The sequence below is a fragment of the Motacilla alba genome, chromosome 19 (genome assembly GCF_015832195.1).
Source record: "Motacilla alba alba isolate MOTALB_02 chromosome 19, Motacilla_alba_V1.0_pri, whole genome shotgun sequence".
NCBI classification, from domain to species: domain Eukaryota; kingdom Metazoa; phylum Chordata; class Aves; order Passeriformes; family Motacillidae; genus Motacilla; species Motacilla alba.
Window position 1 is genome coordinate 9,396,766 of NC_052034.1, and position 26,951 is coordinate 9,423,716.

The 26,951-nt window shown below is 43.9% G+C and overlaps 1 protein-coding gene across 2 annotated transcripts in view; it reads left to right on the forward strand.

Annotated features, from left to right (window-relative positions):
* Positions 1–26,951, forward strand: part of AUTS2 (activator of transcription and developmental regulator AUTS2) — a 782,988-nt gene that overhangs the window by 347,940 nt on the left and 408,097 nt on the right. For both annotated transcript variants that reach the window (XM_038157971.1, XM_038157972.1), the window contains exons 3-4: positions 6,862–6,963; positions 16,032–16,067. In XM_038157971.1, the coding sequence (XP_038013899.1) occupies positions 6,862–6,963; positions 16,032–16,067 (138 nt within the window). The remainder of the gene's footprint in view (positions 1–6,861; positions 6,964–16,031; positions 16,068–26,951) is intronic.

The following is a 26,951-nucleotide window of genomic DNA, read 5'->3' on the forward strand; positions in this document are numbered from 1 at the left end:
GCATATAATGAAGGAGAAGAGGATCTGGAAATAAATGCCTGTTTCTTCCTCCCCCACCCCCGCCTGGCGAGGATGCTGTTTATTCTTAGCCGGTGTTGCTTCAGCTCCTGCTCCTGCCAGCAGAGCCCCATCCCTTGGTGTGTCTGCAATAACAATGCTAAATAGCCAAATTCTCCCCAGGAGCACAGGGGGGGAGCTCTGCTCCTTTGCTGGATCTCTCCCACTTAAGGTTGTAGGGGATGAGTTCCTCTACTCCAATTTATTGAGCAAGTGCAGCAGCAGACTCTAGATCAGCTCAGGGGCAGCAGGAAATGACCAGCAGTGCTGTAGAATAAGTGAGTTAAAGATACCCTCATTCTGTATCATGGAGCTGATTAGAAAATTGTTGGTATTTATTTGTTCAATTTAGATTTTGTTTTGTCAACAGGAAATTAAAAGAATGTACATATGTTTGTTCTTGTTTTTTCATGAAAAGAGTTTTGGAACAGAAAAATTACTTTTTCTTCTAATTACAGGTAGGAAGGAAACAAAAGATAAGCTGTTGTCTTTGTTGGTTTACCTCACTTTTACTATAAAAGTAAGCAAAAAAAAAAAAAAGGCTTAATTTCTAGTAGGGATGTCAGATCCCAGGATGATGGCATGGAGGCCAGGATCCTCAGAAGCTGGCAATTTCTTGGAGCATCTGCATTGCTTGTCATAAGATTGTATATCAAGAGGTAAACAGAGAGCCTCTCCTAATGTTTTATTGTATCTCTCAGGTAACAAGATTTTTCTTCCTTGAGGTGAAAAATATCTTTGCATTAATAATGTTCAGAGTCCACACATGGTGTGAATTCTTTTTTCATATTTACTGCCTAAACTCACGTGCTGTAAATATTCTTCCTCCTCATTATCTCACCTCTGATTTGCTTTCCTTGTGCTGCTCCCCTCTTTAGGCAGTAGTGGTGTGCATGGCTTTGTTAGAAACGCAGTGGAGAGGTCTTGCTCCAGACCCAAACCACCTTTAATGCTGCGGTGACATGGGAGTGCTGTACAAGGAATATTTGTCCAACTTCTGTCAGTAGCAAGAGAGATATAAATAGAAGTTTTGAAATGACAGCTGTTAATCATGATTGAAATCAGAAGTAACAGCCCTTGATTTATTCTGTTGTTTTTTGGTTATTTCCTGCCATGCAGTTCTCCTTTTATTTCTTTTCATACAGCCAGATTTGTTCTTGATCATTGATAAAGTCTGTTTGCTTTGCAGTCTGACATTGAGCTCTGCATGAGGGTGCTGCTGCTCTTTGCTGCTGCTTGGAGGCAGTCAGGGCAGTGTTAGCTGGGCAGGGCAGGGCTGCCCTGGGGCTGGCTGTGCAGCCTGGCCTCTCTGCATGCCAGAGCCCCGCCTGGGGGTGGCCCCCACAGGGCTGTGCTGGGCTAACTGGGATCTCACTGCCTTCAGCCAGGCTTCCATCTCCCAGCCTGCTGCTCCCTGGCCTTTGGAGCAGCTTGCACCCATCAGCAGCCCTGATCTGTCTGTGCTTCTGCCTGGATCCGTGTGTGCCCTGCTGAGGAAAAGGCTGTGCCGGCCAGAAGTGACAGAAATTCCCATTCTCGAGTCCTGTTCCGTGCTGGGAAAAGGCCAGAGAGCAAATGGAGGCAGAGGAAATGTGTGTGTGCTGTGCCCTGCTCAGGACAAACTCCTGCCATGAGCCATGCTGGGGCTGGGCTGTGCCTGTCCAGGATTTTGGGGGTGGGAGCATTCCTAATGGCACAGGTAGGAGTCTGTTCAGCTGAGCTGGGCAATTCACTCACCCAGGGGGGAGCAGGGACTGCCTCACCCTTGCAAAAGCTGTTTAAATAAAGGATGACAGGCAGAAGTGAAAGTGGAATTCTCCTCCCCACAGCAGGGTTCTGCCATCTCTCAGGGAGCAGGTGTCCCCTTCCTTTAGGACTCTGGTAAAGGCTCAGCTTGCTGGCTGTGCTCTAACAGGGAGAGGTGTTAGTATTCATAACTTTAAAGTATAATGTAGTGAAATAATCCTTTAATTCCATATGGCATAGAAGCTCAGGCACCTCAAAACTATACTATAGATTTACTGCTGCCAAATGGTGTGGGGGTTTTAAATTAAAATATATTTGAAAATAAAAACGCTCAGGAGAGCAACATTAGGGTGTTTTTGACATGATATATAAGCTCTGTGAAAAAGGCTTTTGCCAAATTCTCAGTGGGTTTATTTATTTTGATTCTTGTTTATATGCTACAATGGAATTATCTAAAGTGGCTTTGGGATCCAGCACAGCCAACTGTGATCCCAAGAGGATGATGCTCCCTGGAGTCTGGGGCTCAGCTGCCCTTCCATCCTCCCTTACAGCTCTTAACATGATCAACTCTGTCCTTCCTTCTTTTCCTGGCTGAGAGAAAAGGCCACAGAGAGCCCTGCTGCCATGGATTACCCTTAGGAGAGTTTTATGGCTTCTGTCCCCCTCCTCTCATGTCACAGAAGTGTCTGGCTGGCACAGCAGCTCTGGCACTGTTGCTCTAGGTCTGTCCTACTCCCAAACCTGAGAGTTTAGCTCTGCTTTACCCTGTAACACTGAATGGCAGAAGGAGCACAGCAGAGCTGCTTTCCCTGGACACAGATGAATATTCAGTTTGCACTTTCACTGTCACAAAGTAGGGCTGAGTGTTTCCCTGCTGCAAAAATACTTCTGTTAGATTCCAAGTCACCTGAAAATCTCTCTGTGGGCTGACAGAAGCGTTCCTGTTAGCACTTGCTATGACAGCAGTTTTATGTTGATATTTCTGCATCTATTTTGGTTTATTCATAATTTCTGGATGGTTTCTGTGTCACCTTCAGGCCTGAACAAATCTCTCTCTCTTCATCAAATGGTCCCTCTTGGTGTTCCATATCTTGTGCCTCTCCTGTCTGTGCTCTCAGTGTCCCTCTCTCTCCCTGCCTGGGTCCTTCATGCCATTCTCCAGCTTTGCCTCCATTCCTCATCACTCTGCAGAGCAGCAGAGTTGTGACTGAAGTTTTGTGATTCAGTCCATGAGCAGCAAGTGCTCCAAGCACATCATGGCTGAGGCCAAACTCCCCCAGCCCCTCTCACACCCTCTCCTCAGCAGGGCAGGGGAGGGAAGAAGTTTGTGAGGTAAAGGCAAGGAAATCACCCATTATTGTCATGGGCAACACAATGACAAAAACTGCAATGCCACCTTGTGCCTCCCCCCAGCTCAGCTTCCTTCCCCATCCCTGCCTGTGGTGCAGTGGAATCCACCATCACCCACTGGAGAAAGTGCCCTGATGGAAAAATCCTCCTCACAGTCCAGTTTTGGAGAGCAGGGAACACCTATTCCTCTCACTGTTTGGGGAAGGTATGGTGAAAAATCAGAAATAAAACCCTCTGCTGAGCCCCAGCCCAGCCCTCAGCCAGCAACCACCCTTCCAAATCTGCTTTTTGGCCTTTCCCTTTAATGGAAATGTAGTTATGACTTTATGCAGTTCTGCTTGACTTCTGGTGTTCTCCAACAGATTCAAAGGCATTACAAACTAACATGTTCTGTGGTACAATGAAATATTTCAAAAAATGCAATGGTAAGAATGACCAAAAACTAGAAAAGTTTTGGAGCTGTGGGTGTGCCCCAGGATTGAGTCCTTTGTTGTTCAGCCTGGACAAGTGGTCTTGAGGTGCTTTTTTTGCACGTACCCCATCTCTCTCTAGGGGAGTCCCTGAGACTGCACCTATTCCTTGTGAGTCAGAGACACTCTAAGTGTTGAGGGTTTTGGGCTTTCAGTGTAGAAATGTCTGTATTTCCTCTTTGTCAGACCCTTTAGATGGATCTCTTCATGGATAAATTCATTCTCACTGTGCAGTGAAAGCGCAGAGTCAAACACACTTTTTTGTAAACCCTTTTTCACTCCTTGCCTGGTGCAAATTAGAAGATTATTGCTGTGCTTATGTGGGAAGTTCCCCAGTGAGACCTTTGTAGAGTCACAGAATAACCTGAGAGGGAAGGGATCACCCAGTCCAGCTTCTGGCCCTGCACAGACAGGCATAATGGGATTTTCATGCTGATGCTGCTGTTTGCATGGGGTACCCTGCTAGAAACAGCAGAGGAACAAGAGCTGTCAACATTGCACTTCAATCTTTTTCCAAGGAAAGTTGCATTTCCATGGGGAAACTGATTTTTGGGTTCCGGTGTGCCCCAGGTGATGAACCAGATGCACAGAGTGTAACTAAAGATCCACTCTGTTTTCTGTGGGCCTTCTGAGCAGCATGGTGTTGTTTCAGCATTGTTTTTAGCAGTTGAATTTGTGCAAATAGATTGAAATTAAATGACCCATGGCCTGTCCACATTAAATGTTCTCATGTGGGTTTGAGTGTAACTCTAGGTTCTTAAGAGAAGACAACGGGCACATTTCCATGCTTTACTTTTTTAATTTTACACAGATTGATGGGTTCTGGAATAAAATGCAAACCCTCAACAGTTTGGCACATGGAGAAACTCAACTTGGAAAAAAAGAAAGGAAAATATGGAAAGCTTATAAATCTTAACTTGGACTTATTTCTGAGTTTGCTGCCTGGTCCCTGCAGTTCACTTTTTTTTCTACAGAGTTTCAGGCTCAGATGTCTCCATCATGTTCTCTTACTCCTTGTAAATTGTGTCTAGAAAAATGAGACCTGCTGGGTTTTTCTTCTCTTCTCTGTAAATAGCTGGAATTCGTGATGTAGAAGAATTATGAAACTGGGCTGTTATTATTAGTTAGCAAATAACTAATGTGTGAAGATTATGTACAAACGAAATTGAGGTTCTAGAAATAAAATCTGAGGCTGGAAAAAATAATTCTTAACACCCCACTTGCAATAAGAGTTTTTCCATCATTGGGCGGATGTTGACAAAAGACCAAGTCAGGGAAACTTGATCCATTTTCCTTTGGGTGGTTAAATGTTAAACTTGGGACCATAAAATTACAGGACATGGAGGTCCTAGATAAGATCAGTGAGTTATACATGAAGTGTAAGACTTCTTGAATTCGTTATCCTCCCCTCTGCCTCCAAGGGCTGCTCCCAAGATCTCTTAGATCTGACTGATAAACCGTGCCATTGGAAATAAAAATCATTCCACTGGAAATGTTCTGGCTGAGCTGTGGAATATTTAGTTTATTTATTGAATTGTAAGTGTCTGACAAATAGCTCTGGTCCTTCTGCTACATTTTCTTTGGGCTGAGAGTTTGCCTGTGCCATTTTTTGCAGTTGTGCTCATGCATTGCAACTCAGCTGTGCGTTGGAACTTTCAGTTTCACGGACTTGGTGTCCTTATTTTGATAGAGAGCACCCAAAGCTTCCCTTTACTGGTGAGGCGAGTAAGGGATTAAGGAGAAGTGGCACACAAATACCAAACTTGCAGATGCAGTTTGCTCTGGCAGTGGTTGGGAGAAAGTGATAATCTGAGGGTGAGGAAAGTTTTTGTGCTCCTTCAGTGACCCTGGGAGGGAGCAGCTGTGGCTGTGGGTGAACAGAGTGTGCAGGTAGGAAAACATCAGCAGAAGAGTTGGTTTTATTTGTGTGCACCTGTAAAAATGCATTTGTGTGATTTTTTGTGTGTGCTTGTTTCTGGGAGAACTGGAAATAATTGAGAGAAAGAAGAAAGAGGAGGGAAAAAGTTGATGGAGAGTGTTGGAAGAAGAACCTTTTGTCTCCAGACACGGCATGGAGATAAACTAATACTTGATCCAGTAGGGTGTGCATGGAACCTACCATCATCATATTAACAATTAGAATAAGTTAGCAGGAGTTGTTTGGTGTTTGTTATATGGATATTGGTAAGTGTAGTCGGTCTCTCATAAAGTATTTCATTAGGTACTTCACCAAGGTTTTTCTTTGCATTTATCTCTGCTTCCAGTATTTATGTGTGTGATTTTAAGTCTAAATTTCTGAAAGAGACTTCTTGCCAGTATTAACCTCTAGAGTTAGTTCAAACAAAGCATCAGCAAGGCTAGATCAAAACTTAAATACATTCAAGAAAAATACGGGGAAGGATACTTTAGGACAAAGATATGCATTTTCAGCATTGCAGTGGATGTGGATCATATCTTCCTCTTGCTCTCTAGGTGTACATGTGCTCGTGGACATGTGTAATGGGTGTCTGTGAATGTTTCTCTCAGTACACTGCTGTGTAATGTGGTGACCTGAACAGTCCAAAGTGTAAGAGAAAGCAGATGTGTTCTCAATTGTAATGAAAATGTAGTTATGGGGGTTTTTTGTAGTTTTTTTTTTTTTTAATTACAGTGCCAGTAAAGTTCATTAAAGCTGGTTTGAAAAACAAAAGCAGTTTGGTACCTATTAAGTAGATCCTGTTGTTTTATGAACATTGAGGTTTGTTGGTCAAAAATGGTTTAGAGTGCCAGGCAGTGTGGTTCAGGGCTAGTCCAGCAAAGGAAAGGCTTCTCTGGAGTGGTGACCTCCCCTTCCCCTGGGGAGACTTCCATTGATCTCAGGTCCTTAATGCATTTATGCAGTAATGAGGGAGGAACTGATGCTGCGAGTGCTGCATTGTGATGGAAACCAAAAGCTTCATCCATGGCAGAAATACCTTGACAAGTGTGAAAGTTTCCCAGATGAAGGTCTCAAACTGTGATTTCCTTGGGACACGAGTGTTGCTTCCTGCTGCCTGCAGCACCTGCAGCTCCCCCAGGGGCTGTGGTGTCCAGGGCTGTCCGTGGTGTCCCTGGGGCAGGGACAGGGTGCCACTGGCACTGCCACAGAGCCGCAGCCATGCAGCTCTGGGGCCTGGGAGGGGATAAAGGACAATGGGACAAGGGCACTCACCTGAACCAGGCTCAACTCTTGCTCTCTTTGTGTTTCCTCTCTGTGCAGCTCAAGCCAGGCCAGAACAGCTGCCGAGACAGCGACAGCGAGAGCGCCAGCGGCGAGTCCAAGGGCTTCCAGCGCAGCAGCTCCCGGGAGAGGCTCAGCGACGTAAGTGCAGCTCGGGGGGGTTTGGTTCCTGGGATGGCTTGTTGCTAAAATCTCCTTCCCTTTGGGGGTTCAGGTGAGACATGGCGGGTGAGAAAATTAACTTAGAGTAGGAAGAGATTCCGCATGCGCCCGGCGCTGAATAAAGATGCACACCTGTTTCACACCTCCAGCAAGGTGTGGGGTTTTTGCAAATCACAGTAGAGGAAGAGGTAACTTAGGTCTCCTGCCTCGCTTCAGTAAACTTCTTGAAGATTGATACAATGTCTTTCTGTGTGCAAACACTCAGCTCTTTGGAAACAGTTGAAGGCCATTTAATGAAGTTAAGATGTTCTGCATAGTTGAGAAGTGAGTAACATTTTTACCCCAAGTGGTGGAGGAAAAGAATGTATTTCTTTGGGCTACATACTGTACTTATGAGAAGTATTTGAGTGTCTAGAGGGACTCAGTTTTATGTAATGAATTGATATAACATGGCCAACAATAGCATAAGCTCTGCCTTTGTTGCTCTACTTAAAGTGCTGTGGAAGGGCCTGAGATGGCAGCCCTGTGGAGAGTGGTTTTCTCCATGGGAGAATGCTGGTCATTCACCAGTGACACACATGAGTTGTTCTGACAGAGCAATGACTACAGAAATCTTTCTGTTGCTGCAATTAGATTACTATTTATTATGTGTACCATCACAATCCTTGAGAGTTTTATTCATGGCTCTGTGTCCTCTGTGCCACATGCTTTACAACGCAGAATATAAAGAAAGGCCTGTCCCAACAGAGTATCTAAATTGGGGATTTTGTAGGTCAGATCCTTTGCTGGTAAAAGCATGGATAGCTACATCAGTAAACTCAATTTGTACCAGCCAGCAATCTGGCCCTGCTTTTAACTAACCCACATTTTGGAAATGGGGATTTTATCGATAGCGTGTCTGTGTAGATTTGGATGACAGATACCAGATGGTGTCCTCTATAGGCCAATCCAATAAAACTGAACTGAGCAGGCATTAAAAGAAATACCTTTGTAAAGGATACGTTTCGTTGTGCAAATTTAAGCCTGAAGGCACACAGATAGCAATTTTTGCTGAATTGTGCATATCACTGGAACAGATGCCTGATTTTTTTTTTTCTGTGAAAGTGTGAAATCTGTAGCACTCTCTCTCCACATCCCTTTGTCACATTATTTTAGAGGTCCATTTCTTCCCCAGAGCCAGCCTTTATGGGTTACATTCAGCTAAACACTTCAGAGCTTGCCCTTCATAGCTGTCAGCTGAGGTCAGTCTCAGGGCTGTGAGATCTCTTTGGAAGAGGAGAGTGAAACCAGAGAAGGTAGTAAGGAAATGCTCTGTACAGGTAGCAGTGGAAGGCAGCTGGATGTCAGCCTGTCACCATCATCATCCTGGCTTGTCTGAGCCCTGTGGCAGCTGGGAAGCCACTGCAACCAACTTCACAATTACACAGCACCTTCAGCAAAACATTTCACAGCTCCTTACAAACATGGTTTTAATTTAGCTTTGTCATTCCCTTGCAATGTACTGTGTGGAGAGCACTGAGGTTTATTGGGCTTCTCAGCAGCTCACAGCATTGCACTGCCAGACCTGGCAGTCACAGCAGAGTCCTGGGTCCCCTTCCACACATCACATCCAGTTTTTCTCTGATGTTTTTGCAATACTTTTCCTTTGTCTCGGTGCTGTGGCAAATTAAAAGAAAGTAGAGAGCAAATACAACTTTCCTAGTGCACCTGAGAGAGGACAGAGGGATTCACAGGTTGCTCAAAAGAAACGTTATGTAAATATATGTGGAGATGTATATTTTAAAGTGTTATACATAATTTATGTTTTGCTTAATAAGGAATGTTCCTTTGCTTTGATAATTCTTTGCAATACAAGCATGTCTCTGTGGTCTGGCATCACCAGTTCAGCTGAGACTTGAAAAACGTGCACGAGACAGCTCTCACTGTGCCTGGGTCTGTGGTGGCCCTTCCCAGGCTCCTTCAGTTCATTGTTCCCCTCCCAAAGTCATTTCAGAGCTGTCCATCCCATTGTTCCCCTCCCAAAGTCAGTTCAGGGCTGTCCATCCCATTGCTCCTCTCCCAAAGTCAGTTCAGAGCTGTCCATCCCATTCCCCTCTCCCAAAGTCAGTTCAGGGCTGTCCATCCCATTGTTCCCCTCCCAAAGTCAGTTCAGAGCTGTCCATCCCATTGCTCTCCTCCCAAAGTTAGTTCAGAGCTGTCCATCCCATTGTTCCCCTCCCAAAGTCATTTCAGAGCTGTCCATCCCATTGCTCCTCTCCCAAAGTCAGTTCAGAGCTGTCCATCCCATTCCCCTCTCCCAAAGTCAGTTCAGAGCTGTCCATCCCATTGCTCCTCTCCCAAAGTCAGTTCAGAGCTGTCCATCCCATTGCTCCTCTCCCAAAGTCAGTTCAGAGCTGTCCATCCCATTGCTCCTCTCCCAAAGTCAGTTCAGAGCTGTCCATCCCATTGCTCCTCTCCCAAAGTCAGTTCAGAGCTGTCCATCCCATTGCTCCTCTCCCAAAGTCAGTTCAGGGCTGTCCATATCCCATTCCCCTCTCCCAAAGTCAGTTCAGGGCTGTCCATCCCATTGCTCCTCTCCCAAAGTCAGTTCAGAGCTGTCCATATCCCATTCCCCTCTCCCAAAGTCAGTTCAGAGCTGTCCATCCCATTCCCCTCTCCCAAAGTCAGACACCTTGTGTGCTGAAATGACAGGACCTTCCCAATGTTTATTTTAAATAATACTTTTTGAAGAAGTCAGATGTCTAATGATGCCCACTATTTACTGACCAAAAAAAAAAAGCTACAGACAACAGAGTAAGTTTTCTCTGAAGCTTTGCTTTTGTTTTTACAGCTATTTTCTCAGAAAAAATATACAGAAAGTGTACCTAACAGAAGATAGAACAAAAAATATAAAACATTGTAGGCAGATTAACCTTGAGGTCAGAAAGCAAATTTTGGCCATGAAATGCAATGAATCTCCTCTGTTGTCACCTGGCAGCACTGTAAGGCTGAGCATGGCTCCTGTATGGAAATGTGGCTAATGACTGAAGTGCATGTTCTCCAGGTGGATGATCCATTTTCCCATCCCCAGTTAGAGCAGGCTGGTGAATCAGGAATGTTAGAGCTTCACAGGCCTTCCTGCAGGGCCTGGTGAGGGTTCAGTGACAGATGCAGAATGAGGGAGAGGGGATAATGAACATCCAGTTGCAAACTGACATGTCAGTGGCTTCTTTCCCTCTCCTGTCAGGGATCTTTCAACTTTGCCTATTGTAAATGTACCTGCAGTCCTTGGATAATGCAGAGTGATGCAAAGTGTGTTTACAAGGAGGGACTCCTTTCCAGGCTAATGAGATCCAAGCAGGTAATTTGCAGCATTTGTGAGAGGTGGGCAAAAATGAAAAGAAGATAATTCAATGAAAAGACCATGTTAAACAGGAGATTTTCTCATAATGAGGCTTGAAATAGCATCAGACAGTAGGAAGGGGAATATCCTCTGTTCTTGTCAGATGCAATGCAGTGAGACTGATTTCTGTCAACTCCTCTCTTTGTCCTCGCCTCGCACACGTGTGCACACACCCACCCCTCTGTGAGAGAAAATAATTAGTAGAGAATTTGACCTCTGCTAGATTAGGGATAATGATTGCTCAAATGCTCCAGTGCAAGCAGTGTCCTGCTCCAGCTCCCCCTCTGAATTTCATAAACCCATGGCTCTCTGCCTTTCTCCCCTGTATAGGTTTTTTTTTTAGGAATGACAACTTGTTTTTTCCTTTATGGGCAGAGGTAGCTCCAGGGGCCTAAAAGAGAAATTGGAGAGCTGCTCCTCCTTTATATATAGGGTGCTGTAGTCAGTTTAATCTCATCAAAATCTTGCCAGTAGTAGAATTCATTTTGTTGAGCTCTTGCTTGGAGACAAAATGGCAGCGCTTTCTCTTTTGCTCAGCTTGGAGCTCAGTCAACTTTTTTTCCTTATTTTCCCGTATGTATTTATTTTTAATTGAGTCCTCCTTCTTTGGAATACATTTTTGTCATGTTTTACAAAACAGCCAGGAGATTTACCTGAGGAAAACATGAGAGTTACAGCTAGCCTGGATGGTAAATGCACCGAGTATTCAGGGGTTCAGCCTCCTCTTTGCTAATCAAAAATCAAACCACCTGATTTCTTTGGAGCATATTCCCAAATTCCCGATCTACCTGATCTCAGCCCTGCCTGCTGCCTCTGGTGTTGGTTGCAGGCTTTCAGTGAAGGGATGGACAGCAAAAGCCTCTCCCACCTGGCCTCTGGATGGGATTCAGCACCTCATCACTTCTTGCTGCAGTTGGCACCTTTCTGTCTGCAATGTTTTTCCAGTTCCTGAACAGGGCGTGGGACAGGAATCTTCCCATTTGTCCCTACATTTAAGGTCTGCTCCTGTGCTCTCCAAAAAGCTCATCAAAGCTGCTGCGCTCTTCATGAGTGCTGCCCTGCTCCCAGTGCCCTGTGGCTGTGTGCTCCTCCTGTGCTGGGTACTTTGTGCTTGAGAGGAGCCACAGTGAGGAGGTGACCGTGAGGACCAAGTCCTGAAATCCTGAGGTGCCCTGCCCCCCAGGTCTGTGCCTGTTCGCTTCAGGAGGAGACTCCAGCAGTGTCATCCTGCGGGCAGCTCATGGTTTCAGCCCCAAATACAGGATATTTTCAATTATTTTGTCTCCCATCCCTCTCACCTGTACAGAGCCAAAGACAAATTGAGGGACAGCCTTTGGGTTGTGTGCTGTGAAGCCCTCAGTGCTGCTCCCTCTCCAGCAGATCACCAGTGATTTTGGCAGGGTGTGGAGTGGAGGCACACGAGCAGAGCTCTGTGTGTGTGTGTGCCAGGAGCTGCTCAGCAGCAGGGGCTGTGCTTTGTGTGCGTGTGGCTGCGAGGGTGGGGATGTGTGTGTTTGTGTGTCTAAGGTTGGGTGCTTAAATGCTTTGTTGCATTATGTTAATTCCTCGGCAGTGCAATCAAATTCATGTCGTAATTAAAGCTGTCAGTTGGAAGGCAAGCCAATCGCCAAGAAAACACAGCATAACAAATGAAGTGAAATGATTCTGCGTGTAGCTATACAATGCTTCGCCAGGCATGAAATTAAATAAGTAATTTGATGTTGACATCAGAAATTGAAATGATACCCACTGTTCCTTCATTCAGTCAGACCTGCATAAACAATAGCCAGAACAAATATGTACAACACAGTCTTTCTCCCCACCCAGCTCCCCAAGTAATGCACAATATATATGCAAAATGGGTATAACTGTGCCTTCCAAGACCTCAAGGATGTAATTTTCTTTGGTACACAATAAACTAATGCTTACACGAGGGTTACTACATTTTTGCTTCTGGGCCAAAGTTCTTTTCTTTAAGAAAGGATGGAAACAAAAAAAACCAAACCAACCAAAAAAAAAAAAAAAAAAAAAAAAAAAAAAAAAAGTGAGGGAAAAAAGCCCAGAACCCTGTAAATTTTAAGCAAATTTTAAGCAAGTGTATTTTGCTGATGGGCACCTGATGCAGGCTTCTGCTGGTGGTTGTGTGAATATCAAACAGTATTTCTAATGTCCTATTTTGCAAAGGGTTTCGTAAAGTGAAACCATTACCTCTATTATAGGCACACTTTATATAAGAGCTATAGACCCAGCCAGTGCAGGATCACGACTCAGCACGGGCTTGTAAAGATGCTTGTACAGTTGGTACCGAGGCTGGGCACGGGGTAGTGGGACCCTTTCGCTATTGGGAGTTCCCCAAAAGGTGAGAAGTTGTCTCCTTGCATAGCCCTCGCTTCAGCCTCTGTGCTCTGCCAACACACGGTTCACAGCACAGCTGACAGTCATTCATGCATGTGCAGCAGTCTTTCATACTTCAATTAAATAGAGTTTGCAAACTGCACTCTCCATATGCAGCATGCAATGTGTGAAGGGCTATATTTCCATCCAGCAAACTCAAGTTCCCTGAAAATGCACAGTTGTTCAGTGAAAGTCATTTGACTGCTATGTTTCGACTGTCCTCCCATAGCCATTGCAGCATTGCTTTTGAAGGAATGAAAATATTCAGTGGGAAATATTTTGTTTGCTTATTCTTTTTTTCTTCCTCTTTATTGTTTTGTTTTGATACTCTATCCTTCCAAAACTTGGAATAAAAAGCAGACAAAAATTACACACAGATGCAGAATGCAAACTTTGGAGCTTTCAGCCAGTAAAGTAAGTTTAAAAAAACTGTGAGTGAAAGAGTGGGACTCGCTTGGCATCTGTACATAGCTGAAACAAAAGTGGTTCTAACGATTGCACGTGTTGTGTTTGTGGGTAGATCTCCAGCTGAAATGAAAGGAGTCTCAATGGCATGGAGCAGAGAGCAGGGGGAGAAGAGGAAGGCAGTGTGTGTCCTGTTGGGCACTGAGCAGGGTGTGCTCCGTGCCAGGGCTGCAGAGCTGCAGGGCCACAGGGACTCCCAGTGATGCCAAAAGTCACAAGCCAAACAATATTAAGATGATAAAAAGCTGTTACCTTTAATGAAGGTCCTCCAGGTGCAAGTATGGCAAAATGCACGTGATACAGGATTTTCGACAATTTTATAGGTTTAAGAAATTAGCATACTTTAGAAAAGTATCCAATTAGAGGAACAGTTAATTAAGTAATCCCCCTCTTGGTTCTGCCCTCCACTGAAGCCCCAATGGCTCCCCCAGCTTCTAGCCCCACATTTATTATGTCTACAAGATATGGAAAAAATAAAACATCCTTGGTTTACTATAGAGGCAAAAAAAAGACTGAATAAGAGTCCAGGAAGGTGAACTTACTGTCCTAAAATCTAAGGGAAAGAGTAGGAAAAGGACTAGAGTTAGGTAAGGAGCTATGTAACTGTATAATAGTTACATAGTTACAGTTATGAATATATGAAAAATGTATAAAAATCAAAAATCTTTTTGGCATCCCCCAAGCAGGACCTGTGCCCAGAGAGGCTGTGCCAGAGGGCTGTGCCAGAGGGCTGTGCCAGAGGGCAGTGCCCAGCTGGGAGCAGCAGCGGGGCCGGGCAGTGGGCAGGGCTGTGCCAGTGCCCTGGTCAGTGCAGCAGGATGGTCATTCCCAGGGACAGCAGGGAAGCTCTCCAGGACATCATCCCTGGCACCAGGGGGTCTCCTGTGGGTGACAGTGGCACAGGGGAGCAGCAAGAGTGGGGACAGGAGGACTTTGGAATGTCTTTATTTGTGTGGAGTTCCCTTGCCTGATAGCCGGAGCTGTGCACTGCAGATCTGCAGTTTGGGTCCCTGTCATGGAACAGGGGTGAAGTGACAAAAATTCCGTGTGTTCCCAGTGGTGTGCCTGGGCTGCTGGGGCCCCTCTGCAGGCCTGGCTGTCCCCAGGCAGTGTCACCATGGAAAGGGAGGCTGTGCCAAGGAACAGGAGTGGGAATGGAGCTCCAGGAGTGAGAATGGAGTTACAGGAGTGGGAATGGAGTTACAGGAATGGGAATGGAGCTACAGGAGTGGGAATGGAGCTACAGGAATGGGAATGGAGCTCCAGGAGTGGGAATGGAGTTACAGGAGTGGGAATGGAGTTACAGGAGTGGGAATGGAGCTCCAGGAGTGGGAATGGAGCTACAGGAATGGGAATGGAGCTCCAGGAGTGGGAATGGAGCTACAGGAATGGGAATGGAGCTCCAGGAGTGGGAATGGAGCTCCAGGAGTGGGAATGGAGCTACAGGAATGGGAATGGAGCTCCAGGAGTGGGAATGGAGCTCCAGGAGTGGGAATGGAGTTACAGGAATGGGAATGGAGTTACAGGAGTGGGAATGGAGCTCCAGGAGTGGGAATGGAGCTCCAGGAGTGGGAATGGAGTTACAGGAATGGGAATGGAGTTACAGGAATGGGAATGGAGCTCCAGGAGTGGGAATGGAGCTCCAGGAGTGGGAATGGAGCTCCAGGAGTGGGAATGGAGCTACAGGAGTTCCACTCTGGTTCTCTGGCAGCCTCACTAGAGAATGCTCCTCTGCTTGTGCTGCTGTGCCCATGGGCTCTGGAGGCTGGAGCTGGGCACTGCTCCCCCTCTAATGGAACAGCCTGACCTGGATTAGCACCAGGATCCCCCATGTCTCTGAGAGAACCTGCTGTGTAATCCCCAATCCTTAGATGAAAAACTAATGAAACAAAACCCTTTATCTCCTTAATTCCTGTGAATATAGAGGTTGTGATCATGTCCCACTTAAACTGAATTTCATTATGCTATTTTTTTAAAATCATTTTAACAAATTGATTATTTTCCATGGTAGTAATATTAGTTCTAATTATTTTTATAGGTTTGAGTTTTGAAATCTATTTCACACCGTAGATATTTGCTGTTTGCTTTTTTTTGTGGTTGTTGTTTCTAAATCCTTGGTTTGTCAAACAATGTGGACATCCAAATGGGAAATTGTAGTGACTGCATTCTCCAGAAAATGGTACATTGACTAAAGCAGCTTCTCTGTGCCCACGCATTCTTTACATTTCAGACTACTAATTATGTTTACAAAATGTCTCATTTTAGAAAGGCACTATGTGTGTACTAACCAGGGCCTTTCGGGAATAAATTGGCAAACAGGTCATACACTGAAAAAGTCATCCAAACCCACCGGGCTTTCTGTTTTGAAGTCAGTCTACTTTTTTTCCCTTTTTCCCCCTCCCGCCTGCCCCTTTGTGGCCATGAAGCTGAGGAGCTGGAGTCCAGGGCATTGAATGTCAGCATGTCAGGGAGGCTGGTTGATGAGTGTCTGTTTAGTCTCAGTGCAGGGCGAAATGCCATCATTAATTCATTACCCAGCTGCCTGTCAAATAAATTGGCAATTACGTCCACGGCAGAAGCTTGGAATTCAGTAAATAGCACGTTACCATCTCCGAGTCGTTGAGAGATGTAAAGGGAAAAATTAAGCAACAGCGTGTTTGTTTCAGTAGCAGATGACAAGGGGCAGGACGCTGGGGCTGTGATGTGGTGATGAAAAGCTTGGAAAGGGCTGGTAATGAGCTGTGTGGATTGGAACGTGTTAAAAACCATCACTGACTTTCCACTTTGTCTTTGTGTTTTATTGCAGAGCTCAGCTCCTTCCAGCTTGGGAACAGGCTACTTTGTAAGTGTATCTCCGCTTTCACCCTGTGCCTCAGCAGCAGAGCGCTCCTCACACACAATGCCCCACACAGTGCGTGGGCACAGGGTACCCCACAGCCCCCCTGCCCAAGGGCTCACTGCACCCTTCTCATTTCTTCCTCACAAATGCCCTGCAAGTAACGTTTCCAGCATGGTGCTCTGTGTTTTCTTGAACCAATCAGGTGTCATATTAATTACTACATACATTTTAACAGCACTTAATTTACACAATTATAGAAATAAAGTGAGCCATGGTATCACCAGCTCTCTAATGGGCGATTGTAGGATCTTGATTCCACCTTGCACCCATTCTTGTTGATTCACAGATTTTAAAGGGCCCATTAGAATGTTTTGCCTCATCTCCTGTGTATCACAGCCCAGAGAACATGGCATAGTGATTTCTACCTGTTGCTTAAAAGCCCGTGGCCCATGGACACTCTTGGAAAACACAGAAGTTATATTTATGCCAGATTTCCATTTCATGTCCTGAGAAGCAGATCAGGCCCCAGCTGGTATGAAAATTGATCAGGTTTTTTTGGGTTTGTGATTTATTTGCATGCACCTGTATTGATTTAACAGTCTATGTTCATACCTCTCTGTTTATTCCCACATTCATCAATACACCTTTTACTTGCACAGATAAGTTTGGGAGTGAAAAAAGTTTTCCATTCAAGCCAATGTACTGCTTATTTTCTTCCAAGATTTATATCTAAATTGCTCATATCCTGTTTCTCTTGTAACTTATGCTGTATTCTCCAAGCACATCTTTTCTGCCCTTATAATAACTGTAGGAGAAGCAGAGCATTGTGTATGTCCAAAACCAGGTGGGTAAAATGGGAACCCTGTCCCATAGCACTGCTCTGTGAAGTTATCAGTATAATCAAAACCTCCTTCTATCTTCTCATTGAACTCTGGGGAAAAGTAAACTCTATGGTATTCAATTACATGATGGAAAAACTTGGTTGCACTCTTGTCACATTCCAAGAGAATCATTTTCTTCTATTAGTTCATGGTGAATTTAGTCTTTTGTCACAGACGTCTGTGATCCTGTAAGAAAGTTATGGGATTAAATTGTGAACGTGTGGTCTCACAAAAATTGCACAAAAATTGCTTAATACCTGGAGAAATGCTGTGTCCTGCTGGATTTACACTGGACTTCTGCACAAACAGAACATTCACACTGCTGGTGGTGAGGTATGAAAAGAGCATCCTCAGGTGGAAAAGTTTTGTGGTAGTTGTTCTAATTATATCAAGGCCCAGGTTGGGGTAAGGTAAGTTGTGAAACAGAAAAAACAAGCTGGTTTCCTTTTTTCATTACTTGCCCTGTTTTGTGTCATGTATTTTTAAGAGGGAGAGGATGAAGGGAAAAATGATATTAAATGGCTTAATGTTTATTTAGAATGAAAACTAGACTTGAATGTCTTTCCATAGTTCAGAATGAACTGCTTTCCTTTGTCTGGGAAAATTCCAATCATACAGAGGTCTGTAGACATGCTCTGGAATGGGACAGGTGTATTATGGGCTGGGGGATGTGCCATGGATAAAGGAGCCTTATTCTCCTTGCAGCAAGAGCTGAATATGCATGGTTTGAGAGCGGTGCTCAGCTTCCTCTCTAGGCAGCAGAGGTAACAGAAGAGAAGCCATCTGCTGTTCCCTGCACCATACTGTCTGTGGGTTGGTCCACTAAAGTGAAAATCTGGAAGGTGTCAGCATCCCCTATGCTCCAACAGAAAGCTTGAAAGTTTCCAGCTCTCCTGAGCAAGGGATTCAGTAACAAGAAGAAGCCTGACATCTTCTAGGGCTGATGGATTGGCACCTTAAATCATTCCAATTTGGGTCTGTGTAGGTGGGGAGACATCCCTTCTTGGTGCCATTAATATATTTAACTGAGCTGTTTCTTTGCTATAGTCACAGTATTGAGAGTCTTTAACTTCCTTTTTTTCTTTCCTCACTAATAGCCAAGTAGGTAGAAAATGTGCTTCAGTTTCTATCTTGAAGTTGTTTTTACACTTACACAGTCTTGGATGAAACATGAAGGTTTTTTTCCCTCCCTTTTCACTTTGGAAAATTGTTTTTTAGGATTATCTTGCTTGTTGTTTTAAAAAAGCCCATACTCCTATTAACTTACATGGGGCAAATAAAACCCAGATGTGTTTTGTGGTACCAGACAATGAGAAAAATGCTCCAGAGTGATCCAATTAGCATATGCTTCTGATCAATGTAATTATTGTATTATCAATGTGCAAAGGAATATGCACTTGAATTGACTTCTTTTTTCCAAAGCTTTTAACTAGAAAAGACTGTTAGTTTTTGTGTTTGGTGTTAACCCAAAACATCAAAATGGGTCATTGGTCTCAAACACAGTAAAAATAACTTCTAGTTTAATAGATAATAATAAAGCTTTGGTCCTTGGAAATGATTTGGTGTATGTTGTACACTGGCTTATGAAATATTCTGTACTGCAGCACACCAGAGGGAGCAGAGGAACCAGGTAGGTGAAAATGGACTGATGGACACCTACTGCAGAGGGAAGCAGGTTTAATTCAGAAAGGAATGAACACTGAGGTATGGATTAAGTAGCACATATCCGCTGTTTAAATCAAGTATTAATGGAATCTTCATGTGTTTAGGCCATGTTGCCTAGCATAGAGATAACCTTTGTCCAGCTTGGAATCCCCTTTGAGGACCCTGCTTGCACCAGGCACTCAGGTTTGAGGGATGGGATGGGCCATGTGTCTGCAGTGCATGTGCTTGCTACAGCAAAGCTAAAAGGACTTTTAGATCCTGTTGCTCTATAGAGAGCGCCGAGTGTTAAGGAAACATTTATAAAGCTGACACTTGCAGGAACACAAATTCATTCCTCCAATATCTCTATGATAGCTCCAGCCTAGTAATTCATTATGCAGCTGCAGTGGTAGTGGTGCAGGCTGGAGTCTTACCTGATTCTATACTGTAAGCAGATCAATATCTGACTGGCAGAGACTGAATTCTTCTGTTCCTGTTGCCTCTGTGTAAATGCTCCTGGAAAAGCAATAGGGAAAGGAAAAATGCACACGCTCTGGGAGGGCATTCCCAGCCTGCTGTGGCAATGGAGAGGGTTGGGAATCTCCATCAGGTGATTCAGCCCAACCCGCACCCAGCTGGGGTGACAGAGCTGCCCTGGATTGAACAAAGTTTGGAATGAGCTGCCTTCAGCAAAATGGGACCAGTGTGAGTGGCCACGGAAGGAGAGGGGATGGTGCAGAGTTGTCAATGAGCTCTAAATTCACCTTCAAGTTTGGATTTCAGTTGGGAAAAACTCTCTTCTACTCCTTTCACAGGTGTTGGTATTTCTGTAGATTCTGTTTAGAAGACATTTTTGTTGGAGTGTGTTTCACCTGTCTTGGTGCTCCTTGTCAGAGGGGACACTTCCCCATCCTTTCTGCATAATGTTAAACCAATAGTCAGAAAAGAAGAGTTAAAAATCATTCTAATTCTCCTGGAAGCCTTTTGTGCTGGCCTGACTTTACTGCTTCCTGTGGGATCAGTCCAGTCTATGATTGGTGCATGTGAAAAAAAAAATTTAGGCATGCTGTTAATATTGGTGCACCCTAAGAAATCATAACTTAATACTTCCTGGAAGATCTCCCAGGTGTCTTTGATATTTTTTGCATTGCAAATTGTCATTGTCTCTCATCAAAGACAGATTATAAGGTAGATTACATCTCATCAAGATGTCAGCTCACATAATTGGAAAGTAGTTAGAATTTTAGAAAAAAAAAATCACCATCTCTTTAACTTTAAAAGGAAAGCTGTTTGAATTATGGGAGTTTTTAATGTTGTCCAGCTGTCTTGAGATTTCAGAAGGTTGAGATGTTTTAGAATACAACTGGAATTTGTTTAACAGTAAAGCTTTTTCTCTTACCTAGCTTTGAGGAATGGTTTTGTTCATTTGTGTATCTTGCAGCCAACCAAATTCCTGTTAAAGTGGATAGAGGTTCATTGGTTTGCAACACAGAACAGAGCAGAAACCAAAACTTAAATAACTGAGTCTTTTGCTTCTAAACAACTACCCTGATTCCCAAGATTGTCAGGTTCTTTGGCAATTGTGCAGTTTCTCTGCTTTTGGCAGCTTATTTCCATTTCTGTATATGTCTGCTTCTTGAGTCTTTGTTCCAGTTTCTGAGCATTTTCTGTTCCTCTTTTAATGTTTTGGAGGTTTTTTGATTGCATGTTTGTGTTATTTTCTTTTCCTCCAAATGCAGAGAGTTTGTGAATTTTTCAGAACTGGGCAGAAATTGGTAATAAGCTGGTGATGGAAATAACATTGGGAAGACAGAAGACTCCTGTGACCCTTCTTTTCCAAACAGTGCTCTTGCTCTACCTTAAAAAAAAAAGAAAGAGAAGCTAAAACTGTGCTTTGCACATGGGCTGGTGACTCAGGCAGACATAAATCGTGAGCTTATCCCCCAAGGCTCTGGCTAATCAGTTGTGCTATCCAATTTGGCCCTGAGTGGGCTGGGTTCAGCAGATGTTTGTGCAGCTCCAGCGTGCCACTGGGACACTGGCTTGTGCAATGTTGCATTACATTACTCAGAGCTCTAAAAACCCATCCCAGGGAGAATAATGGGAGCACCCGTGGTGTTGGGTATGGATATGATGGAAAAGTCAGTCTTTGGCCTAGATAAGAAGGCCAGCTATTTCTCTGTGCACTGGGAGTGATTTTCATCTGAGACATCATCCTGCAGCAGAAATGTGGAATTGGTTACAGCAGCAGATTCTGTGCTCTCAGAGAGCCCTTCAGAGGGCAGATTTTCCCTCGGTGCCTGGTCCATGTGTTTTGGCAGTGGTCCTGAGGAGCTGAGCTTTGTTCCTTGAGGTGGTCAGGTTTGTGATGCTGGGTGAGAGGCTGTGAAGAGACTCCACTCCAGTGAAGTGCAGTAGGACCCACTGGCTTCCTCAGGAGAGAACAGATCAGATCGAAAGTGTTGTTTGAAATAAATCCAACCTGCTAAAGCTGCAGAAGGGATGGAGTCCTTTACTCCACATCACGTGCAGTGGTGTTGGTAAATAAAAACCTGTTGTTCTTGCAAATAGGTTAAGCTGCTCAGTTAATTTTAGAGCTTGACTTCAGCAGCCAAACATTTAAGTGTATTTTGCTGATGTAAAAGTGTGTGTCCATCTGAAACACCCTGAGGTCCACAAAGGCACTGCACAGTGGCTGTTGGGATGGCACCATACCTTGAACTGTCATGTCCCCTGTGAATAGAGCTGGAAAGAGGATCCTTGTTATCCTCTCTTTGGCACTATAAATCATTGTTAACAAATCCTAATTTGCTTAGTAGGGTAATGAATGTTCTCCAATTTTCTCACTGTAATTAGTTTTACCAACTATTATTGTGAAGGGTATATTGAAATCCATTTTAACTTCACTTTAAATTCTCCGTGTGCCCATTCTTTGCAGAAGTGAAGCTGACAACAGAGGTTATGAATCTTCTGATAGTAAATTCAGATTGGAGCAAAGTGGACAAGATCCCCAGTAGAAATCTTTCTGTGGGCTGTAATTACTCATTAGTGTTTGCAGCCCTCAGTGGAGTAGGTTTGGTGTGGTGCACTGAGACCAGGAAACCTGATGTTTCTTCATCTAAAATCTTTTAGGTGTTGTCTTTTGCTTTCCAGGAGCCATTAAAAATGCAGTTTATTCTAACTATTGCTGTAAGGGAGACATCATCATTGCCAACTAAATACATTGCATGTAATAAAGTCTACCCCAGGTCTATTAATTTTGGCATTTATAAACCATAGTGCTGTTCCTAGGGAGAGCTGAGACTCATTAAAGAGTTTGCTAACAACATGACCAGCAAAGCAAGAACAAGAGCAGCTGCATTTCCAGCATCCTGCTCATCACAGTAACAATACCTGGAGCAAAACAACAGTTTTGGAGAAGAAAACTCTGTATTTCGCATATTATTAACTCAGTATTTGGGGAAAAATTAGGCAAGCAGAATAAATGACCTGGGCTGGAATTTGGTCAGGATAGGTCTCTCCTCAGAAAATTTTGAACAGAGATGGTGAAGGTTGGAGTTATTTTTACAGCCCTTAAGGATGGTATTTCCTCAAACACCATCTACACCAGGTAGAATCCTGCCCTAATGCATGCTCATGCTTTTTGAATAACACGCTTTGAATCTAAGATATTAATCCATATATTTCTTTGGATTGTGTGGAACTGTGTTGTCCAAATGTTATAGAAAGAGAGCAGGGCACCACAGCAGTTTCTTACCCAACCAGACAGAACTGAGACCAGATTTCAGAACTTCAGATCTTTCTGGTTTGCCCCCTCATTGCTGAAACACAGACTTTCACCCTCTGTCTGAACAGCTGAATTTCTTCAATAGCTTTATAGTAATTTCTTTAGGACAGTCCCCAGATACTTTAATGATTCAGGGGGTGACATCCCCAAGGAGTTGTCACTCAGGAGGGAGCAGAGTGTGCTGGCCTGGGCCTTCCCTCTCCTTGCCCAAGCCAACTCCTGCTGAAGTTCTTGTGCAGTTCTCTGCTTTGTCTAATTAATAATTAAATAATAATTAATAAGTATTAATTATTAATAAAAATTATTTGTGCTTTGCCTCAGTTTTGCACCTCTGTGTCTTTCCTATGTTTCTTTTTTTTTATTATTTCTGGAATGTTGTTACATTTACTGCTCTTGCCTTTCTTCCACAAATTCTTCCCTTTTCTTCCTGTTTCTGTGCATGTTTCCCACTTACCTTGTTGGAGCAAACTTTTCCCCAAGGATTACAAGTGTGATGAATGGAGACGTCATAAAAAAAAGAGAAAAAGGAAGGAAATAAGAAGGTTTATGCATTTTTATGAAAGCCTCCATTATTTGCCAGAGGGGTGTCCCTCTTCTGTAAGCAGTAGAAAGAGGAGTGTTGAAAGTGGCTGGTTGATAACTTCATTTACAGTTTAGAACCATTGAGGCATTCTTGGTTCGTATTTTTTGTGGTATTTCAGGTGAACTTGCTTAATCATTTTTTTTCCAGCAAAAATCAATCTAGAAAAATCAAGACAATCATTTATAGGCAAGTGTTTAATTTAATAATTTCTTCTTCTGGACATAATAAGATTTCTGTAAGTAGCAGAAATATTTCAGATTGGCTGTCAGTCTGTTGGGTCTCGAATGCCCCATGTTACTGTGGCTCATGTTCTGCTCATCAACTCCTGCAAAGCAAAAGGATCCTTTTTTGTGTTCCCCCTCTTTCTCTTTCCCGTGACACGTGACACAAATTGCAGATGTGAACCTGAATAATAAAGGATTGCTTCACTGATTGCTAAACATGCATTATGGTGCTTTTAAACTCATTTCAGGTCATCCTACTGCAAATTAGTTTGATTGCAAGCAGTTAAGCTGTCATATACAGAGCCTCCATCTTCCAAGGGCCTCAGTTTCATATCAGTACAAGAGAATGCTCAGCAGCATTGCCTGCACTGGATGTTTGATGTTTTGGAGGAAAGATGAGTGTCTAGAGGAGGTTCTGTATGGTTTCATGAAAAGGAAAGGGCTGTTCAATCCCCCACTGGAGTGCTGCAGTGACTCCTGGCTTTGTGTCGTGTAGAGGGGGCTGACCACATTCTATATGACACAAGAGCCAGTTTTCTCTTGTTTGTGATGTTTTGGAACTTGGTGGAATTTGTAACCCAGTGGAAAGAGTGACACTGGACTGGTCCTGTTGCAAATTATCTCATGGCATTATTGTTTGTGGTGAGATTTTGCTCAGTGAAATATGAATTAACATTTTCAACTATGTGCTGTTAACGGAGAACCTTTCAGGACCTCTGCATGGTGTAACACAGGAATCCATAGACAAGCTCAAAATGGCAAATGGCAAAAAGCATTGTGGTAGAAAGGAAGTGAAAGGCTAAAATGTGGTGATTTCCCTGGAAAGGGTTTGGTTTGTGGTGCCTGTTTGGACCCTGTGTGGACAGGGAGGGAAGCTCATGCCAGTGTGGGAGCCCTGTGCCAGCCTGGGCTGCCTTGCAGAGGAGAAATGCAGAGCAGCTCTGCAAACCTGGTGACCTTGGAGAGCACCAGTGCAGCCATGGACTGACTGATAGGATTTCTGTGGAGGAAGATAATGCAAAAACCTCCAAGGAACCCAGAGTATGCGCTATGGATGGATGATGAGGAGAAGCCATGTGCTGGTGTTATTCTGATGGCAATTTCCAGAAGCTTTTCATTTTGCCATTTTCTGAGAAATACAGTCTCTCTCTCTTAAATTTTGGAAGAATACATTTATTAATTTAGGCTGCATCATATTGTTTGTTTTTTTTTTTTTAAACAATAGTTTTTTTTTTCTTCTTGCAAAATTCCCAAGTAAGGAGATGCTGAGCTTAAGTCAGGAGGAAAACACTGCTGTAATACTGCAGGCACTCAGCTCTGAGCCTTGCCCAAAGTATGACTTGTTCCTATGCCAATGAGTGGTGTTAAGGTGAATATTAGGTTATTCTTCTTTTGAAGGTGAATATTGGGTTATTCTTTTGAGTCCCTTGGAGGGGTAGTAGGCTTGTACCTGAAGCAGAGAACACATCTCCTGATTGCAAGAATTAAGGCTGAATTTCAGAGAAAAGAGTCCAATCCCCTTTCTCAGCCTTTTATGTCAGAACTCAAAATTGCTATCTGATAAAATGTAGGACACCAGATTGAATTACTTCATTGAACCACTGCTGTCCCCTGTTAATGGTAATTGCACGGATATAGTGGTCTTTCTTGGCAACATCTCAGATATTTACCTCCCACTGTTTTTCAATTCAAACCTTTGATGAAAATATTCCCAGTACTTCTTTAAACAGACACCCAACTGTCTTTCTTGACAAAGGCAAGGTCTTTAAATCAGATCCTGACAATTTGTGACACAGCAGTCTATCTAAATCACCTTTTACCTATGTCTCTGTGTCATTTCCTGGAAAAAAAATGTCCATCAGAAGAAGGTTGCTGAGGGCTTGGTGCTCAGAGAGTCTGTGTGTGTGGCAGCACTGAGCTGGAAGATTTGTGTGTTTGTTTCAGTGGAAGTAATTAAATGAAGGCTTGTAAAGTTGCAATGCATGCTGTAATGGTTCATTAGAAATATTTAGGAGTATTTTGTCCATAAGAAAATGATTATTAGGTTATTGCTGCTCTCAGACCATTAGGAAGTCAAGGTTTTTGATGGCCTTTCCTTTAGCAATGGTAAATCTGTTTAAAAAAAAAAAATCAGGGCAAATATTTTCATCTTTGCTCTACCTGAGGGTTAATGTGCATTCAGCTGAAGTAGCTTATATTCACCTCCTGAAATCTCATCTCTCCTGATCTGTGAACTCTGCCTCCCACAGAGGGGTGTGGATGCCACAGCACTCCTCAGCCCAGCCATGGCATGGTTTGGGGCCTGAGGTGAGCAGGGCTCTGACTCCTTGTTTTGCTTTGGAAAGCCAGGTGTCTGCTAAGGAAGGCAGGAGCCTCCCCTGAAATGGAAAATGTAAACCCCCTCCCTCTGAATTGTTATAAATTTAAAATTAAGGGGGGCTCAGGCAAAAATATGGGAATAGGAATAACAGTTCCTTATTAGGGAAGAAAATAAAAAGATAAAATAAACAATGCAGTAAACCAAAACAACACTGACAGAGTCAGAACACAGCCTGACCCCCTGTGGGTCAGGGTGCTGGCAGCAGTGCCATTCCATGGTGGCTGCAGCCCTCCTGCAGTGCCAGCTGTGCTTCTGCTGGAGCAGGGATCCTGGAGAAGGGTGGAGTCTTCCTCTGAAGATCCAGTGGAAGAGGCAGCTGCTGTTCCTCTGGGAAATCCAGTGGAGAAGCCGTGCTGGTGTTCCAGAATCTCAGATTATATCCGGGTAGGAATTATTGGCTCCTTCCTCTTGGGTTGCTGCAGTTCTTATCAGTCATGCAGGGACATTCAGTGGCCCATTATCAACAGATGTCTCCCCAGAGGGAGGATTGGTTGTAGAAGAGATAAAGAAACTGCCCAATGAACAGAAGAGAACTGCCCCACCTCTGACAGATGGCAATAGAATGCATCTTGCCTTGCAATCTGGGACACTCCTGCAGTCACAGCCCTGCCCTTGGCATTGCTGGGGCATTGCTGGGGCATTGCTGAGGCATTGCTGGGGCATTGCTGGGGCATTGCTGCCTGCCCCATTGCTGCCCCTGCTTGCTCCTGCTGGGGCTGGGCCGGCACATCTCTGCATTCCTGCCTGTGCTTCTGGGCCAATCTCAACGTTGGCATGTAATATCAGTGGATTTGGCCATGTTAGAGGAGTTTCTATGAGTATTTATGATGAATGTTTTGGCTGTTCATTTCATTCCATGGCCTGTATTTATTCCATGGCACGATGTGTTTAGTAAACCAAACCCATAAAAATATCTGCAAACTGCTGGGAAACACTGGGCAAGTGAAGGGCACTGGGGATGAATGAGGAAGGTTATTAAGAAACAGAGAGGGGAATCACAAGAAAGTGTGTTCATCAGAGTGCCCACCTGTGTGTTTGTGGAGTACTGGGCAAACAGACTTCAAGCTATTACTGTAACAGAACCTCCTAATATTGACAGCATTGACTAATTGTTCCACCTTAGCAGCTGAAAAGAGGTTGTTGTTAAGTGGCAGAACAGATACCAGGTAAAATAAGAGATCAGGAGATAACTTCATTAGCAAAGTGTTAATCCTTGCCAAGGAGGACTTGTCTGTCAGGATGGTAATGAAAGGTGAGCTTGGAGGGGAAAAAAATAACTGTTCTGGTGAGTGCATGTGCCAGGCTGGTTCAGAGGGTGAAGTTGATGTTTGGAGTGGTATCAGCACAGCACGTGGTGACACTTATGTCATTTGGAAATGCAAGGAACC